We start from the raw sequence: 20,915 nt of genomic DNA on the forward strand, positions 1-20,915 counted from the left end.
TGATATTTGGATTCATTAAAGTGAACATCATTGCTGCGGACAACCTTTCTGGATTCGGGATCCCAAAGTTTGTACCCCATCTCACCAGAATTACCATAGCCTAGAAAGATGCACTTTCTACTCTTTGGCTCAAGTTTGTTCCTAAATTCCTTTGGAACGTGAGTATATGCCTCACAGCCAAAGACTCTGAGATGCTTGTATGAGGGCATTTTGCCTGACCATACCATCTCTGGCACTGAATCCTTCTGCAAAACCTTGCTAGGAGATCTATTTACAAGATGAACAGCTGTTGATACAGCTTCAGCCCAAAACCCATTTGGCAGCTGTGCATTAGACAACATACTTCTGACCTTCTCTTGTATGGTCCTATTCATCCTCTCAGCAACACCATTTTGAGGAGGATTGTAAGGAGCAGTAAGTTCACGTTTTATACCTTTTGACTCACAAAAGTCCTGAAAGGCCTTTGAAACATACTCTCCACCATTGTCAGTGCGTAAGCATTTAAGCTTCTTGCCACTCTGATTCTCCACAAGTGTCACAAACGTTTTGAAAACACTAAACGCTTCATCCTTGTGCTTGAGAAAGTAAACCCATACTTTCCTTGAGTAATCATCTATAAATGTCATAAAGTAAGAAGCTCCCCCTAGAGATAGGTTAGGCATAGGTCCACACAAATCACTATGAACAAGTGCCAACTGTGTATCTCTTCTACTGCTTCTATGCTTATGTGGCTGCTGTGTTTGCTTACCATACAGACAATGTTCACAGAATTCAAAATCATTAAATGAAAAGCTAGGCAAATAACCAGAACGAGACAAGATTTCCATTCCCTTCTTGGACATATGTCCTAACCGGCTATGCCACAAAGAAACGTTCGGCTGCTCGGTTACATTGATTACATTTTTAGAGACATTTGATACATAAATCATGTAAAGTCCTCCAGACTTTACTCCATGTGCTACTGTCATAGAACCCTTGGATATCTTCCACATGTTCTGTCCAAAAGTGGTGACGTAGCCAGCATCATCAAGTAAACCTGTGCTGATCAAGCTCTTTATAATTGCGGGAACATGTCTCACATTCTTCAGCGTGAAAGAAGAGCCATTCTGAAACTTCAATTGAACATCTCCAACACCTAAGATCTCACATGTCTGCCAATTGCCTAGCCGAACATGATCTTTAGTGGTCACATAAGAAGTAAACCACTCCTTGTTTGGAGACACATGAAGTGATGCCCCTGAGTCTATAATCCAGTCACTCAGTGCATTTCCATCAGATGCTATAAGAAGAGCTGAGTCCATTGTATTCTTCAAGAAGTAGATGTCTCCTAACAATAGACTGTCATTCTCTGCAACAGTGTTTGTCACATTTATTTCTTGAATCTTCACTGAGGACTTGTTCTTCTCACCATGGTCTTCAGCTTTCTCTTTGCCTTTTTCTGCTTTCCATTCTCTGCAGTCTCTTTTCATGTGACCCTTCTTGCCACAATGGTAGCATTCTATGTCACTCTTGCCTTTAGCACTGCGGGACTTGCTACGAGACTGATTCCTCTTTCCACCTTTGTACTTTTCTTTGGTCCTTCCCCTGACAACTAAGGTTGTTCCTTTGCCTTTGTCCATTGTCTTTCTATTGGTTTCTTCAGTAAGCAGACTTCCTTCTACACCTGCTATGTTCAAACCATCTGGAGGTTCAGAATTACTCAAAGCTGTGCGAAAAGTGTCCCAACTTTCCGGCAATGTGATCAACAGGAACATAGCTCTAACAGGTTCATCAAACTTGACACCTTGAGCTGACAACTGACTGTAGATTGTGTTGAATTCATTCAGATGATTGGACATAGGTGTCCCTTCTTTCATCTTCAAGTCAACAAGCTTCTTAAGCCAGTATACCTGTGAAGCTGCACTCTGCTTCTCATAAAGATCACTCAGCTTTAACCATGCTTGATAAGCCGACATCTCGTCTGCTACATTGAAGTAAACGCTTTCTGCCAAAGTCAGCATAATGGTAGAAAGTGCCAATTCATCCATTTCGCTCCATTCATCTTCGTCCATATCTTCTGGTTTTATCCCCTTGAGCTTTATAGGTTTTATCTGCTTCTTTTGTACCAACACGTGCCAAATCTGCTTCTTCCACAATGGGAAATTGGTTCCATCCAGCTTCTTGATATTGTAAAGAGCAGTGTCCTGTGATCCAGCCATAGCTACGCTTCACAGTAGTTTACTTTTCTGGGAAAAATTCGGCACAGTTTCCCCTGTAAACTGACCTCTGAACCAATATCAACCTGTCAAATGAACCAAGAAAGCTTCAGATTCTGCATAAATTTTGGCAGAGTCTCCTTTGTAAAATGGCTCTGGTGTACTACAAACAGACCAAAAAACAGCTCAAAAAACACTGTCTCTCTGACACTGTAAGCTGCGGGTAAACCTGTCCTGCACCTGTACTGTCTCTCACTGTCCTGTCACTGTCCTATAAGCATAGACTACGACAATGCCTCAACGGCAGTAAAGCAAAGATGCAATCCCAACTGTCTAACTCACAGTCAATACATCCTAGCTACCTATCTAAGGGTGCTCAAGGGATCGCTCCAAGACCTGTATCACCGAAAGGATCTCAACATTCGAGAATCCCCCAGCTCAATAAAACCTCACTCGACCCTCAACAAAGGCTGCACTAAATCTGACAGTACATAAACTTCCCACAAAGTCATACATCCACAAATTTTCCACTATATGCTGTAACCGCTGCGGCGGTTGTTTGCTGTGTGACTCACAGCCAGCAAACCCTCAACAAACATACATCATCTCTGAAAATACATCCCATGTGGAAGTACCTGCAATGTCAGGATGAAATCTGGAATATCAAGCAGCAAACACAAGCTACCTGATGAACTAGTGGATGTCGCCTATAGTCTGTGTGTAGATGCGTCCGTGTCGTATGTGACACGTCTCCAAGAACTGTGAGCCGTCCTTCGATGTGTAGACAGCCACAAATCAACACTCTAGGAGTGTCGATATCCTCAGCACCTGCAGTCGTAGGCCGAAAACCCCAAATTTGCAGAGTCGGATCTGCACCCGTCGAGACCACGTAGTCGAAAATGGCCTGCGCAGACCTTTGTCGAAGCCGAACGGTGGCCGAGATGACCTCAGAATGAAATTCTGACAACACCAAACCCTTCGGGCCCTCCCACGAGATTTGGGGCCGTGTCTTCGCCTGTCGAATTTCACTCCAATCTGAGCTGGTGACTCTAGCCTCCTGCAGTGCTGCCCCGAGCCTCGATCTGAGCTCTGATACCAGTTAAAGGAGTACGAGCGGAAGTGCGACGCGAGAGAGAGTGCGAGAAGAAGAGCACGACGATATGGTGAACTCGCTCTACTGTAATGTGTAGAGCATAGTGAGTTCTTATTAGGTTTTTACAAAAGAATATGTGCACATACCTGGCGGCCCGCCCACTTACCTAGGCGACCACATTGGGCTTTATACCCCAACACACAAGGCCACCCTGAACCTGCATAGTAATCCACTGAGCCGTGCCTGGCACAATAATCCCTCTGCCACAATGGCCTACTGCAGTGAGTCTGCAATAGTCATACATACCCCACCCTGGATGCTTCCAGGTCCAAAAGCAGCTGACCAAAAGGTATCATATCGTCCACGCAAAATCTGACCACATCGTCGAATGCGGCTCTCAGACAAATAGTGCTCCTGAAGCATAAGGAGATCAATCTCTCCTCCCACAAGGCAACGCTGAAGCTCCTGACGCAATCGGCCCCGCTGTCGCTGAAACTAGGGCCCACCTAGTCCTTGCACGTTCCACGAGACAATCCTCATGGGGAGCGAGAGAGAACAGATGCTATCACAGCAGCAAGACGGGCTATCTTCGAGGCTGGCTTGGATGGGGAGTAATCCGCATCTTCGCGTCCTCTAGATAGGCGAGACTGCAGTGAGTGCCTAGCCCAAGCCCAAGCAGAGCGAGCCGTGCGTAGAGCAACCTCCTCTGTCCAGGAGTCCTCATGAATGTATACATAGCAACGCAAACACTGCGTATCAGCAAAAAAGTACACCACAATGTGCCTACATCCTGTTGAGTCTGGGGGTGTCACCGCAAACTTGCCCAGTGGCCACACAGTCTGCAGCAAATCTGTAGCTCCAAGTTCTCCCATGTGGTGAGAGAACTCGAGAACCTGTGTATGCAACCATCCCACCACTGAGTCGAGGGACCAATCTGTCTCGGTCCTACCACAGAGAGGGAAGAAGAAACCAACTGCTAAGTCCATGGCCTCTGTCCCGAGGAACAAAGCATGGACCCTGAAGCAGGCTGCCTCGTGGTCTGCTGCGGAATCACCGAGAAAGCGAGTGAACCCGTAATCGAAGAAATCCCAGCGGCGTCAGAGGTCAATGCTCGTCAGACCACGAGGGATAGTTGCAAGGGAAGATGTCTGAATCTGCAGAGGGGGCCGCAAAAAGGGTTGACCCTCTCTCGATAGGCGACTCGTGGCAAAGGCGCTGCCAAGAGATCTCCTAGCCGCCGGCGAGGGACCAGTCTCCTGAGTCGACTGTGGTACTGAAGCAGGAGGAGGGGGAGAAGGAGCTTGGGGGGCGGAGGGGAAGAGAAGCGGGGTGGGGCGACAGAGGCAGGGGGGCGAGGTGGGGAGTGGACGAGAGCAGAGGGCGGGGGGGAGGATGAGGAGGAGGAGGGGAACTCTGAAGGTGGGGCGGCTGGCGAGGGTGAAGCGGAGGTGGAGGCTGGCGTAGGGGGCTCCTCCTGCTCAAGAGGACCAAAGCGGTTCCCCGTGGGAACCCACTGCTGCTGAGTAGGCACCTGAGGGCCACTCTAAGTGCCAGGCTGTTGCTGTGGCCCCTGGCGACGACGGCCACGGGCCTGCTGCCACCCCTCCTCCGCTGGAGCCCCAAGCTCGGAGGGTGGCTCTGAATCTGTGCGATGTGCCGCTGGCTGTGGCTACGGCCCAACCTTGGCAGGCTGGGGCTGGGGCTGGGGCTGGGGCTGGGGCTGAGGCTGAGGTGCAGGTCCTGGCCTCCTCTGTGGACAGGCCTTCGCTAGGTGGTCCATCTGTCTGCAAATGAAGCACTGGTTCGGGAGACCCGAGTACTCACACTCTGTCTAAACCAACCCCCACTCACCCGAGGCAAAAGGATGACCTTCGGGAGCGTGTGGGTATCTTTGACCAAAACTCGAACTGAAGGGATGCCAGCCGCCTTGGCAGCTACTGCTGCTGCCGTACGAGGTGTCTCCAGGACAGTCCGGATGGCAGAGCCAATCCTGGAGAGAAGTGGAAGGTACTCCCTTCGTAAACCAGGAAAGCAGACTGAGATGGGGATGTCTGCCTCCTCTACTAGCACATCCGAAGTCTGGTCAAAACCATGTCGCCACTGTCGAAAGTGGGCGCGTGATGCTCGGATGGCCAGTGGACTCATAGCAATGACCTTGGAGGCCATCTCGAAGGTCTCGAACTCGATCTGGTAGTACCCCCGTCCAAGAATCTGGACATCCAGGATCTTGCCCACCTCTACGAGAAGGCGGGCCTGGAGAAGGTCTCGCAGCTCTCCTCTGCTAGGTCGGGTGCCGAGAACCTTGCAGATGACCGAAGTCGCCTGCAAACGCTCTACCTCTGCGGCAAGGCTCGCTTTCTCTGTCGGCGAAAGAGCAAGTCGAATGGTGGGCTCAGCGGGGTCGGGCGAGGGGGCTTCAGGCGAGTCCCTCTGTGGCGAAGCTGGAGCCTCCATCTGTGTCTACTGCTGTGGTGTAAGAAGAGGATGGGGGGCGGAATCTGCAACTTGGCACACAAAGCACTGCCCCGAAATGAAGTCAATGTTGTATGTACCGATTTGAAGGATGCAACTGGGAGGAAAAAGAACAGGCGGGCCAGGGGGGGGCCAACGGGCTGGGATGGCTAATGCGGGAGCGCTAGCAGCAGCGGGCGGGGGCGGCAATGGTGGGAGTGGCTGCAACAGGGGGTCGGCAGCGGATGGCAGTGGCGGCAGGGGCGGCAGTGGCGGGCGGGGCTGCAGCAGCGGCAGTGTCGCGAGCTGCTACAGCAGGGGTGGGGCAGCGTGCGGACAAGCAGGGCAGCAAGGGGGGCAGCGAGGGCTGGTGGGGGGGCAGAGAGGGCAGGCGGGCAGCGCTGGGGGGGGGGGGGGGGGGGGGGGGGGGGGGAGGGGCGATGGCGCAGCGAAAAGGAAACAGCAGCAGAGAGCGGGCTCTCCACATGGAAATCAATGCTTTGCTTTATTTTTATCATTAGATATTGCTCTTGTCATCAGTTTGTTATGAAACCCCTTCAAATAAAACCTCTTAGTCCTAAGTGGTTTCCCAAAAGCACTGTAGTTTCATTTCTGTTTTCTCACGTCTGTAACCAAGATGTATTTGGTATCTTCTTTAGGTCAAGTTGGCCTCTAAACGACATCTCTCTCTCTCTCTCTCTCTCTCTCTCTCTCTCTCTCTCTCATGCACGCACAGGCAGAAGCATGCCAACCTTTTCAAAGCTCTTGCAAAATCAGCACATAAGGAGCGTATGTAAGTGCCCTTTGAGCAGCGTACAAAGAACTCTAGTTCTTGCCTGCAACTCATCCACAGAAAGAGACCCGTTATATCTACCTTCATTAGGTCAGACTTACAAGCTAAAAGAAAGGCTAAAACACTTTGCCGAAAACACAGAAAGAGAAAACGCTAATTCAAAACTCATCTTATCCGACGTACAAAGATAAAAGCTATAAAATGACTTAAGACTCAGAACAAGATTCTAGGCCAACATGTTAGAATACACATGAAACATAGAATCTGAATTGAAGGGACGGTAAGTTTCCATCATAAACGATAACCTAATGCACGATTAGCAAGCAAAAACTATAGCAAGAATTAATTCCAAATCTTAAGTATCATACAAGCCAGTAGGTTAAGACTTAAAAAGACCGAAGGATCAAACTAACAATAGGGGATGTACATTTCTCTATCACAAAACAAAAAAACCCTTCCAGATTGTACTCTTATTTCAAAATAGAACCTTAAAATAACCAATACAAACCGAGAAAAAAACAAAAATCTTTGGAAAATATAACAATAAACAAACTTGGACTATTCCCATTTTAGAGTCTTGCTATCAAAACTTCACACATACAATCAAACAAGTTTCAGAAACTAAAACGAAGACATTAATCACTTCAGGCTTCTATTGAAGTTGCCTTAAATCTTGACTAACACAAATAATCAGCAAACACAACAAAGTTCATCCTAAGGTCCCTGATTTTGGGTACTTGCAAGCGTATAAGGTCCATCTCCCTACATCAGAATCATATAGCACTAATAATTTCCACGATGAACAAAACTACAAACTGACCTGTCCTTCTCGCTCCTTGATATCAAAAATTCGTATACTACAACCTTCCTAGCTGGAAGATCAAGATGCTCACCTCGCCTTGCCTTCTCATAAAGTCGTTCACCAGAAACCTGAAATTTTTGTGTTAGTGCCCTGAAACCTAATCTCTCTCTCTCTCTCTCTCTCTCTCTCTCTCTCTCTCTCACCAAGAAAGGGAAAGGTAAAGGGGCTTCTTCTACACTTGCCATCATTAACATGACGCTCGAAGAAGAGCAAAGAAGGCGGGTACGTGCCTTACACGTAACGGTCACCGGCCTCAAGGATGTCAACAATGTTGAAAAAGAGGTCAATAGCCTCATGTCCATGATGGAAACGGAGAAGCCTTTACACACAAAGGCATGGAGGGTGGGCAAGAGGGGTGAAGGCCTGGGAGAGTCCTCAGAGCACAAAGCACTCATACTACGTTTCCCCTCCTTGGAGGAGGAGTTCTTGAAGAAGAGGCCAACCCTCAAGAAGACGGGTATTTTTCTCGGTGATGATCTCATCCTCTCACAACTAGCTCACATGAGAGAGGTGATGCCAGAGATTACAGTTGCAAGGGAGAAGGGAAAGACTGCCTTCTATAGAGAAGAGCGACGCTCTACATGACGGTGTGAGACCTATGGGACCATATTGAAGGTGGCAGCCTGGAATTGTAATGGATCTTACAGGTTGGATGTGGGCGCCTTTGAGGATAGCTTTTGGGACAGGGACATTATATTTTTCTCAGAGATTCATCAGACCCTTGGACAGATGATGCCACATGTGACAGGATATAGATGGGAGACAGCTTGCAAGACTGACACAAGATCTGAGTATGGGAGCATAGGATCGGATTGAGTAGTAGTATTATTCAAAGACGATCATGCTAGATACGGCTGAGGGCCGACACAGGCCAATTTTTATACATTGCCATATGCTACTTTCCCCAGTACATCAGTCTATGTTGGGCCTAGAGGCCAGCCACCTTTCTCAATCCTAGACAAAGACATATGGGACTTTTCCAAGGATGGTGACATCATCCTCCTAGGGGACTTCAATGCCCGGACGAGCAATGCTCAAACAGTCTTCTATCACACTTCAAAGGAGATGCTTAGAGAGCTGGATGTAGGAGATTTGGGGCTTGATAGACATTCACAAGATAGAGAGCAGACAAAGTATGGGAGACATCTCTCACGGAGATGGCGACTACACATGGTCTGGCAATAATGGCCTACAACGTTTTCCTAGAACGGCTGGTTTCACATGCTTTCCACACAGGCATGGGGCCAGCAGAGTGGACTATGTCATGGCACATCCAAGCTTCATCCCCTGCATTCAGGATGTCAAAGTAGGACCAAGACCAATGGGTGCAGCAGTGGATCATGCTCTCTTGACGCTTTTCGTCTCCTTTCAATACAGTACAGCCCAAGTGTCAGGAGGAAGGACACATACCCGCTATACATTTACACCATAAACTGACTGTGTTTATACAGAGGAGATCTGTAGTCATATATGTACAGCAGCCAGGCCAGAATTCTCAGTGGAAGAGATCACCACTTTCCTGAATGAGACATTGCATGATGCAATAGCAGAGGCATACCCACACACTCAGCCTAATCAGAGACGTCGTTCTGGGACCATGCCTCAGAACAGTTGGTATGACAAGGAGTGTAGAGAGACGAGAGCACAACTGCAGAGGGACCTTCTCCTAGGGGTCATCAGTCACAGACAATCTCGGATAGCCTTCAGCGCCCAGGCGCCTTGTGCGACAGAAGAAGCGAGCATTCCCATCTCAAATGAAACGAGACTTATACCAGTTGTTCTTGAGTAGAGACTCAAGAACGCCATGGCGTTTCTTTGATGAGCACTCCGCAACCCCAGTAAATACTTCTCCTCATGTGTGGGGTCAGTATGCAACATCCTTATATACGGTCCCTGGACAGACACCCCTTCCGGATCCTCTTGAGCCATGCCCATCTACGAGTACCTTCTTTACCATTGAGATGGTAAAGACGGCCATTGATAGGATGAGGTCTAGGAGGGCATATGATCATGATGGTCTAGTAGCAGAGCACTTTATACATGCTAGAGATATGATGGAAGAGGTTCTTGTAGTCCTCTTCAATCATGTCATGTGTGAGGGTCTACCTGAGACTTCGAGACTGTCTACTATTGTGCCTATCTTCCAGGCAGGTGATCCTACAGAGCCCGGAAAGTTGGAAACTACCGTACTATTATGATTGGACACACATTTGCACGGTTGTATGCATCTATCCTTGAGCAGCAGTTGAGTAGATGGGCAGAGAGTGAGGGCATACGAGCAGCGAGACAGGCCAGTTTTAGGAGAGGCTTCACCACTCTTGACCATATTCTGACACTCAGAGCCATCATTGAGGAGGGTAGGGCACACGGGAGACGGATTTATTGTAGCTTTGTGAAATTTCGCAAAGCATTTGACATGGTGCCCTGAACCAGATTGATGTGCAGACTAATGAGATGGAAGTGCCCATTGAGTTGATTTGGGGGATCATGGCTCTATACAGATCAGTGGTAGGACATGTACACACTCCAAAGGGGATATCTCATTTAGTTCACTCCACTATTGGAGTGAAACAAGGCTGTCCACTGTCTCCTACTCTATTTGCTATGTATATAGATGAGGTTTCTCATGACATTGATAGAGAGGGCGACAGAGGTGCCCAGCTGACAGGGACATGGATTCCATTGTTGTTATATGTTGATGATATTGTGTTGATCTCTGAATCACCGGAGGGTATGCAGCGACACTTGGATGCATACATAGCTCTGCGGAGGATAGTGGATTGTGTGTAAACATAAACCAAGGTTATGGTGTTTAACACCACACTGCTTTGGATCAGGAGATCAGCACCTACATTCACTTATGGTCCGGAGACTCTGGAGTACACAGATGAATACACTATCTTGGGGTAGTCTTCACTGGGCTAAAAGATTTTCTTTGAAGAGAGCAGGAGAGACTAGACTGACCAGAGCGTATGCGGTCTTGGGAGGATTGGAGAGGATGTGTTCGCAGGTTCACCTCAAGGAACAAAGCTCTGCTCTTAGATAACTTGGTAGCTTTAGCTATGTTCTATGGGGTTCAGGTTTGGGGACCCTCAGTGGGTCAGGGTGGGTGGAGAGGTATGGAGAGGCCCTTGGTCTCTATAATCTCTCGGCTGATTAGAGCCAAGGCCTTCGTGCCGCACGAGATCATTTGAGCGGAGTTAGCAGCCCCCCCCTATGGAGATAGAGGCGCTTACTAGATCAGTCTCCTTTATGCACAGCTTATGGGATACTACTAGAGACACATATGCTAGATTGGCCCTTGAGTCCTCCAGACAATTAGCTTTACAGGGGGACACATCATGCTGGTATGCACAGACGTCATCATGGTTCTAGATACATGGCTTCAACAAGGACAGCTTGCCTCCCTTCCAGTACTTCCTTGATACACCATCGTTGTCTCTTACACACGTGGAGATTACTAGATACATTCGCCAAGACCTGACCTAGTTGGACACCAAGAGGACATGAATAGAGCCGACACAGGAGTTAGGCACGAAGATGTCTTTCTATAGAGAGCATCTTCTCCAACTCACAGGGGATGGGTTTGTGATTCGACCCAGCTATATGGATACACCTCTATCTCAAAGGTTACGGTGTGCCATTGGTCAGATACGAACATATTCACACCAGCTTGAGATTGAGACTAGTAGATTCAAAGGGATATCAGCAACCAGCAAGATACGCCGCCTAATCCATACAGAGCCAGAGACGAAGACATATTATATATGTCAGTGAACAGTGTATTACGAGATACGGGGTCGCTTCCACTGTCTATTCAGAGAAGGCTTCAGAACCCTTCTCGAGAGTCATGAGCTATCAGGACCAAAGATGTGTTGGCATGTATCTACTTCAGTTACACAGACACAGAGATTAGTTTATTGAGGAGATCTAGAGAGAGCCAATCCCAGAGACAAATTACTGATTTCTGCACACCAAACACTGCACAGATAGAGGAGCAACCACCACTTCAAAGCTCAGCTCATACTCACACCCGTGGTACTCTCATTGACCAAGCATTGTAGCTAGGGAGATCGAGACGCCCACGACTGAGGAGAGGGGCTTCACAGCTTCAACGGAGACTACAACAGAGGATTCGAGCCATGCAAGTTGGTGAAGCTCTAGGCTGAGAAAGGGTGTGGATAGGAGTGTGTAAGGTGTGCCAACTAGTGGCACTAGTTGAGCGCTGGCGTGAGTGTGTGTGCGCATGTAGTTGCACGTTGCGCCAGCGTGGAGTTTTCGGCAAAGAGCGATATTAAGCTTGTGGGCTTTTTTAAGTTGGAATAAAAGCATTTGAAACCCTGTTCACACTATAAAGTGAATGTGTGTTGACCTTAGTGGTCATTCGATAGGTAATGCAAGGTGGGTTTGGGGTGGCAAGGTTGCAAGGCATTACCCAAACCCGCCTTGCATTACCTATCCAATGACCACTAAGGTCAACACACATTCACTTCATAATGTGAACAGGGTCTCAAATGCTTTTATTCCAATTTCAAAGCCCACAAGCTTAATATCGCTCTGTCGAAAAATCCACACTGGTGCAACCTGCAACTACACGCGCGCGCACACACACTCACGCCAACGCTCACCTCCACTCACCAACTAGCGCCACTAGTTGACAACACCTTACACACTCCCATCCACACCCTTTCTCAGCCCAAAGCTTCACCAACTCGCATGGCTCAACCTCAATTTTAGCCTACTCAGAAATCAAGCACTCTTCTTTATGAACGCCACCTTGAGCATTCTCATGCGCCTCCGTTACCTACACACACGCTCAGCCCCATAGCCATCCACACCTCGCCTCCACAACATACTCAAAACAGCCCGCAAGCTCCCACTTCATCATCTCCATGCATGGCAAATACACCCCTTCTACTCTCATCATCCTTCTCACCAACACCTTCTTCTACTCCTGGTAGAAACTCCCATAATCCTATCAAAATTTCATCTTCCTCCTCAGCCCTCAATGCCTCCAACATTCCCTCCGATTCCATTCCAGTGGATGACGAAAGATATTTCGCCACCCCTTCGCCCTCCGCAACCCTCTCTTGAAGAGCTCTATGAAGCTACATCGTTTTCCTCCTCCTTGATCCAGGAAGAAGAGGACATCTTCATCGACATTCCCGACCTACTAGAGGAGAACACTCTCTCGGTTGAGGATGCCATTGCATCTACCGAAGGCAAGCATTGGATTCAAGCAATGAAAGAACTTCAAGCACATAAAGACGCTCAAACATGGACGACTATGCCTAGGCCTGACGATGTCAATGTCATCGGATGCCGATGGATACTCAAGAAGAAGCACCGCCCCGATCATTCTATCGAATGCTACAATGCAAGGCTTGTCGCCAAAGGGCTATACACAACAACATGGTACGGATTACAATGATACATATTCTCCTCTCATGGGCATCCCCTCCTTTCGCATCCTTGTTGCAATAGCCGTATTCTTTGATATTTGTCGTCATCATATTGACATTCGCATTGTTTTTCTTCACGGTTTGCTAGATGAAGTCATTTACATGTCTCAACCACCCTATTTCTTTTGTGATGATCCCAATATCTAAGTGTGTAAGCTCAATAAGCCCGTATATGGTCTTAAACAATCTGCACGGAAATGGTTTATGCGCTTGCATGCTTTCCTAGTCCGATGGGGGTGGGTTCAATGCACGTCATACCCCTATTTGTTCTATCATACTATTTTTAATGGGAGGGCAATCATTGGTTTGTATGTTGATGACATCCAGATTGTGGCAAGTGATGAGACATATGTCTTGCACGTTGTCGAAATGTTTAAAGAGGAATTCCCTTTGCATAACAATGGCCCTATGACCTACTTCTTGGGCATTGAAGTCAACAGGGATCCCAACGATCGATTTATCAAGCTTTCGCAAAGGAAATATATTCAAGATATCTTGGGTGAGTATGGCCTTTTATCTTCTAATGCACAACTCACAACACCTCTCCTTGTCAAGCATAAGCTCTTCACATCTCTACCACCATCTGTCGATGACACTTACACCATGTCAAGTTTTCCCTATGTTCGTTTAATAGGCCAGCAAAGATATCTCATTTCATGCACAAGGCTTGACATAAGCTTCATTGTTCATGTACTATCCCGTCATATGCGTGCACCTCACAAATGCCATGGTCTAGCTGCCAAAAGATCATTATGCTATCTACATCACACTCGCCATCATTCTCTCACCTACTATCATCAAGGGCACTCATCACCAATGCAACTTCAAGGCTTTGTTGATGCAGATTGGGGCGGCCAAGACCCAAATATGCATAGCATTTATGGCATGTTTTTCTTCTCGCAGGTGGTGCTATATCTTGGCAAACAAAGCACCAAACCTCTCTTGCTTTATCATCTGCTGAGGCAGAGTGTGTCGCAACATCTCTCGCCGCTCATGAAGCTTTATGGCTTCATCAACTAACTGAGAGACCTACCAATTCCATCTGTCATTCCTCCAGTCATTTTGCACTGTGACAATCAGTCAGCAATTGCCATGGCGAAGAGTTCTCAACTTACCGAGCGCACAAAGCACATCAAACTGGCATATCACTTCATCAAAGAGCTAGTCGAGGATAACTTTATCCACCTAGAGTATATCTCTACCAATGAGAATGTTACAAATTTTCTTACAAAGGCAATTCCTCCTGAGAAGCATGTCCTTTGTTCAGCAAATGCTGGTTTGGAAGGTCCCTAAGCTTCATCTTCATTCACCATTGATTGTATTTTTCAGCATTGTTTTATTTGTATGTCCTATTCCCATTTGAGGGAGGATCTCATAGCAAATGCTTTATGGTCTCACTTATGGTTTCGGTTTGAGGGGGAATGTGAAAAGTGCATAGCACTTTACAGGTGGCAAAGTGATTCAAACCACACCAATAGTTTGTTATCCTTGCAAAAACTATATCCCTTGTACACACCTATAACTTATTGTAATGTTCCCCAAGCAGTTCAAATTCAAGTTTCCACCTCTACGTGGTGTCATCTCCCCTTTCCCCTCTCTCCTATACTTCTCTCCCTCCTCTACATCTTACTCTCTGTCTACTCTCCCTTTCTCTCCTTCCTCACTCTATCTTCAGAGCTCTTCCAAGCCACATCACAACTCTTCTATTTGGTATCTAGACACTGGAGCTACACATCACATGACATATCATTTTGATTGGCTTGCACGCTACACTCCTCTTCAACGCCCACTTGAGGTTCCCAAGGGGGATAGCAACATACAACATGCTCGTGGATATGGCACTGTTGCCATTACACTGTCCCTAGACAAGGTACACTATGTCCCTGGTCTAAAGCAAAATCTCATCTCAGTAGGAGAACTCACTTCAAAGGGCATTACTGTCCCATTCACACATGATAAGTGCATCTTGCAAAGACTTGACACCAATCACAAGCCTTTCTTTATACCTTGTCCTAACGAAGGACGATTATATCCTCTCGGCTCCAGCAAGGTCGAAGCCAAGGCACTTGCCTCTGTCATCAATACTCCTAAGCAAGAGGAAACTCTTACTTGGCACTGTAGACAAGTTCATGCCTTGCAACAAGTGCTTAAAGATATGTAGCAGAAGGAGCTAGTGGTGGGTCTGCCAAAAACCATTACTTATAGAAAATTACGGATCTCGAAAAAAGAAACTTTTTGGTTGTCGAATTATAGAGGCCATATGCCTTGACACCATGTGGTTCGCCGTATCCGCAAAAGATGGTGTTGATGCTGTTCGGCGAAAATTTTGGATGAGAACCAATAAGCAGAGGGTATGCCGGGGACTTGAACATTCTGAGATGCGATATGTTGGCCGCGTGATTATACCACAGTTGATAATGCGCTTTGTGTGGATTCTCCCTTTTACAAGTGTGTACAAGAGATATAGTTGTTGCAAGGATAACAAACTATTGGTGAGATTTGAATCGCTTTGCCATCTGTAAAGTGTTATCCGCTTTTCACATCCTACCTCAATCCGAAACCATAACTAAGACTATAAAGCATTTGCTACAAGATTCCCCCTCAAATGCAAATAGGACATATAAATAAAACAATGCTGAAAAATACAATTACTGGTGAATGAAGATGAAGCTTAGGGAGCTTACAAATCAACATTTGTGGAACAAAGAACAAGCTTCTCGGGAGGAACTGACTTTGTAAGAAAATCTGTGACATTCTCATTGGTAGAGATATACTTTAGGTGGATGAAGTTATCCTCGACTAGCTCTTTGATAAAGTGATACGCTAGTTTGATGTGCTTTATACGCTCGGTAAGTTGAGGACTTTTCGCCATGGCAATCACCAATTGATTGTCACAATGGAAAATGACTGGAGCAATGGCACATGGAATAGGTAGCTCTCCTAGTAGTTAATAAAGCCATAAAGCTTCACGAGCGGCCAGGGATGTTGTGACATACTCTGCCTTGGCCGATGATAGACCAAGAGAGGTTTGGCACTTGGTTCGCCAAGATATAGCACCACCTGCGAGAAGAAAAACATGCCATAAATGCTATGCATATTTGGGTCTTGGCCGCCCCAATCTGCATCAACAAAGCCTTGAAGTTGCATTGGTGATGAGTGCCCTTGATGATAGTAGGTGAGAGAATGATGGCGAGTGTGATGTAGATAGCATAATGATCTTTTGGCAGCTAGACCATGGCATTTGTGAGGTGCACGCATATGACGGGATAGTACATGAACAATGAAGCTTATGTCAAGCCTTGTGCATGAAATGAGATATCTTTGCTGGCCTATTAAACGAACATAGGGAAAACTTGACATGGTGTAAGTGTCATCGACAGATGGTGGTAGAGATGTGAAGAGCTTATGCTTGACAAGGAGAGGTGTTGTGAGTTGTGCATTAGAAGATAAAAGGCCATACTCACCCAAGATATCTTGAATATATTTCCTTTGCGAAAGCTTGATAAATCGACCGTTGGGATCCCTGTTGACTTCAATGCCCAAGAAGTAAGTCATAGGCCCATTGTTATGCACAGGGAATTCCTCTTTAAATATTTCGACAACGTGCAAGACATATGTCTCATCACTTGCCACAATCTGGATGTCATCAACCTAAACACCAATGATTGCCCTCCCATGAAATTTAGTATGATAGAACAAATTACGGTCTGACATGCATTGAACCCACTCCCATCGCACTGGGAAAGCATGCAAGCACTTGAATCACTACCGTGCAGAATGTTTAAGACCATATATGGGCTTATTGAGCTTACACACATAGATATTGGGGTCGTCCCAAAAGAAATAGGGCGGTTGAGACATGTAAATGACTTTATCTAGCCATCCATGAAGAAAACTTAGAAAAGCATTGTGAATGTCAATATGATGAAGAGGAATATCAAAGAATGCAGCTATTGCAACAAGAATGCGAAATGAGGTGAAGCCCATGAGAGGAGAATATATATCAGTGTAATCCGTACCATGTTGTTGTGTATAGCCCTTGGTGACGAGCCTTGCTTTGTAGCATTGGACAGAACCATGGGAACGGTGCTTCTTGAGTATCCATTGACAGCCGAATTCCGATGACATTGATCGTCCATGTCTGAGTGTCTTCGTGTGCTTGAAGCTCTTCTCTCATTGCTTGAATCCAATGCTCGCCTTCGGAAGATGGAATGTCATCCTCGACCAAGAGAGTGTTCTCCTCTAGTGGGTTGCGAATGTCAATGAAGATGTCCTCTTCTTCTTGGATCAAGGCGGAGGAAAATGATGTAGCTTCAGAGCTCTTCAAAAGAGCGTTGTCGAGGGCGAAGAAGTGGTGAAATACCTTCGTCATCCATTGAAATGGAATCGGAAAGAATGTTGCACGCATTGAGGGCCGAGGAGGAAGATGAAATTTTGATAGGAATATGGGAGTTTCTACCAGGAGTAGAAGGTGTTGCTGAGAAGGATGATGAGAGGAGAAGGGGTGTATTGGCCATGCCTGGAGATGATGAAGTGGGAGCTTGCGGGCTGTTTTGAGTATATTGTTAAGGCGAGGTTTGGATGGCTATGGGACTGAGCGTGGGCGCATGAGATAGCTGGAGATGGCGTTCATGAGGAACAGCGCTGGCTTGTAGAGTGGGCTGAGAATGAGGTTGAGCTTGGCGAGTTGGTGAAGCTCTAGGCTGAGAAAGGGTGTGGATGGGAGTGTGTAAGGTGTTGCCAACTAGTGGCACTGGTTGCTGAGTGGAGGTGACCGCTAGCGTGAGTATGTGTGTGCGTGTAGTTGCAGGTTGCACCAGCGTGGAGTTTTCGGCAGAGAACGATATTAAGCTTTTGGGCTTTGAAGTTTGAATTAATTCATTTGAGACCATGTTCATACTATGAAGTGAATGTGTGTTGACCTTAGTGGTTATTGGGTAGGTAATGCAAGGTGGGTTTGGTGTGGGAAGAAGAGGTGTGTTTTTGGATGGCGACGGCGAAAAACGTGTGGCTTGAGAATGATTTTCTACAGAGTGACCAGAAAATTACGAAGCTCAAGAAAAGAAACTTTTTGGTTGTCAAATCATAGAGGCGATATGCTTTGACACCATGTAGTTCGCCGTATCCGCAGAAAATGGTGTTGATGCTCTCTGGCGAGAATTTTGGATGAGAACCAGTGAGCAGAGGGTATGCCGGGGAACCAAAGATCCTAAGATGTAATATGTTGAGCGGGTGGTTATACCACAGTTGATAGGGCATTTTGTGTGGATTTGATGATGAGAGGACTCGATTTTGGAGGTAAGCCGCAGTGGCTATAGCTTCTTCCCAATATGTGAGTGGAGGTCGAGCGAGTGCTAGCATTGAGCGGGCGGCTTCGACCAAGGTGCAGCATCAGGGGCATATCCCCACGATCAGCCTACACGCAGACGATCTGGGAGCATGCCTCAGAATAATTGGTATGATGAGAAGTGTAGAGAGACGAGGATCAGACAAAGACAGGTGCTCATGGGTACTACTACACATAGACAGTCACGGATTATCTTTTTCCGCCTAGTGCGACGAAAGAAGAGGGCTTACCTATCTTAGTTAGAGCGTGATCTGTATCAACTGTTTATGAGTCAGGACTCTAGTGAGGCATGGAGGCTTTTCTATGAGCGCTCTCCCTCGCCAGCCATCACTTCCACAGAGACATGGAAGGAATATGCTACATCTCTCTATACAACATAGGCAGCCACCTTTGCCTGACCCTCCAGAGGCATGCCCAGAGACATGTACTTTCTTTACTACTGAGAGGGTAAGGAAAGCCATTGACAGGATGAAGACAGGAAGACAACATGATCATGATGGTCTGGTAGCAGAGCATTTCATCCATGCAAGAGATATGCTTGCAAAGCCTCTTGCTATGATGTTTAATAGAGCCATGTATGAGGGTTTTCCCAATACTTGGAGTATGTCCACGATTGTGCCCATCTTCAAGTCGGGAGATCCTATGCTTCCCGGGAATTACCGCCCCATCATGGTTGGTCACACTCTGGCTAGGCTATTTGCATCAATTCTTGAGCATGAGTTGAGTAGATGGGCACAGAGAGAGGGCATACGGGCGGCAAGACGAGCAAGGTTCAAGAGAGGTTTCTCCACTCTTGACTAGATTTGACGCTCAAAGCCATGATTGAGGAGGGTAGACACCATGGCAGGAGGATTTATTATAGATTTGTGGATTTCCGCAAAGCCTTTCATACAGAGCCACGAGACAGACTCATACGCAAATTGCAGGATATGGGGTGCCCACAGAGCTAATTTTGTTAGATTCTTCATCTCCATATGCTTCGCACCCTGCCTACAGACTTCACACACATCACGTGCACTGGCCCTTGGTTGTGGGTTGGACACCCGTACACCTGCTGGACTTATTGGGGCTTGCCAACCTTTTCCATTTGTCTCTTGTGTGTCCATCGCCATTGTCTCTCTCTCTCTCTCTCTCTACCTTCCGCTGCTCAATCTGAGATGGTATCAGAGCTCTAGGCTTGGATCTTCCATCGCCTACACCTGGGAGGACTCTGCAGAGATTTCCATCGCGAACAACTGCTTCTTCCCCATCAGCGTTTTTGGGATCTAGCGTTTCTTGTTCTCAGCCCTTGCGTTTTTGGTGGACAGCATTATCTTCTGCACCCTTTGCTAGCGCTCCTCCCTCCCTCTGCCTCATCGCCACCACCTGCCCTCTCCTCTGCCTAGCGTTTTTCAGCCAGATCTGGACTAGCGTTTTTTGCAGGACGGCAGCCCACTGATCTACGTTTTTCAGCCCTAATCCCTAGCGTTTTTGGGCTGGACAGCAGCCAGCATTACTAGCGTTTTTTTGTGGCAGTCAGGACACCGTTGGACCAGCGTTTTTTTAACCTTCACTTCAGCATTTTCTTCTTGCAGATCTTGGACAGCCGGAGCCCGCTCCTTGCCCCTTGGTCTTCCCGCTTGGAAGCTGAACAGTTGTGACTATTGCCGGTGATTTCCGATCACTTACCTGCAGATTTTCAGCCTGTTTTGGTGCATTTACAGACCTCACCTTACCTTCTCGGCATCCAATGTTCATCTCCTGGCGTTCTCGTTCAAACCCCTGCGTTCTCGTGGTGTTTCAAGCTCCCTTTCGCTGCGATTTCAGGTTTGGACAGCACCTCGACTTTGCTTCATCGGCATCCCTTCGGGTTTCCCTTGCCTCTCCCGTCACTTACCTTCTACTTCACGGTCTTCTGGCGTTCTATCCGGCGTGGTTTTCCGGTCCTATCCTCACCTTTGCTTCTAATTTTACACACGAGACTTCTCTACTGATTTTTTGTCTGTATCTATGGCAACACTCCCAGCCATGCCCATCTTTCCTCCCGGCGAAAAGCTTGACGGTTCCAACTTTGTCGTCTGGAAGATGAAGATCATGGTGATGCTTATGCAGTTTGACCTTTGGGACTGGCTTAGTGATCTTGCCAATGCCGTGTGTCCCGGCCTTGCTCTTGCATCTGGTGCTCCTACATCGACATCATCAGCTACCACTTCTTCTGTAGTTACACGTGCTGGCTTCTCATCTACTTCTTCTCATGGTACTCCTAGCAGATCAGGTACTGTGGTTACACAGGCTATGCTGGATCAGTGGAATCTGAACCATTGCAGAGTTTACTCTTTCTTACTCATCAACTGTGCGGATAGCGTGTTGACGTTGTTGGGAAACAAGCAAACTGAAACACCTCTATAGCGATGTCACCCAAGAGCATTGAAAGAGAACTACAAGACACCAAAAGCTTTGCAAAATCCTTTTGAAACACCACAAGTCCAATAGGAGTAGACCCTTGGGAATTTACTAGCCATCGCCCACCCAAGAGACTATGTCACATAGGAGCAAAACCCTGTCAAAGCACGGATTTACAGCACACGCCGACCAATGCATATGAAGACAAGAGCCTCTCCTTTCACAATTGAACATCACAAACCCACAACTTCAACATCAATTCCACAATTCATACATACATGCCCTCCAATTCAGTCAGCACACAATTTGCCACTAGGCTGCCATAGCCAT

At 47.1% G+C, this 20,915-nt stretch overlaps 1 protein-coding gene across 1 annotated transcript in view; it reads right to left on the reverse strand.

The window, feature by feature from the left end:
• LOC147436300 (Pseudouridine synthase family protein) overlaps positions 1-20,915 on the reverse strand; it is a 153,290-nt gene that overhangs the window by 33,998 nt on the left and 98,377 nt on the right. Inside the window, exons 6-7 of the mRNA XM_086489233.1 lie at positions 7,353-7,462; positions 6,492-6,575 (exon numbers count right to left, since the gene is read on the reverse strand). Coding sequence (XP_086345359.1) covers positions 6,492-6,575; positions 7,353-7,462 — 194 coding nt within the window. The remainder of the gene's footprint in view (positions 1-6,491; positions 6,576-7,352; positions 7,463-20,915) is intronic.

This window comes from Adiantum capillus-veneris, chromosome 18 (assembly GCF_014529385.1).
Source record: "Adiantum capillus-veneris isolate H3 chromosome 18, ASM1452938v2, whole genome shotgun sequence".
In the NCBI taxonomy this organism is placed as follows: Eukaryota; Viridiplantae; Streptophyta; class Polypodiopsida; order Polypodiales; family Pteridaceae; genus Adiantum; species Adiantum capillus-veneris.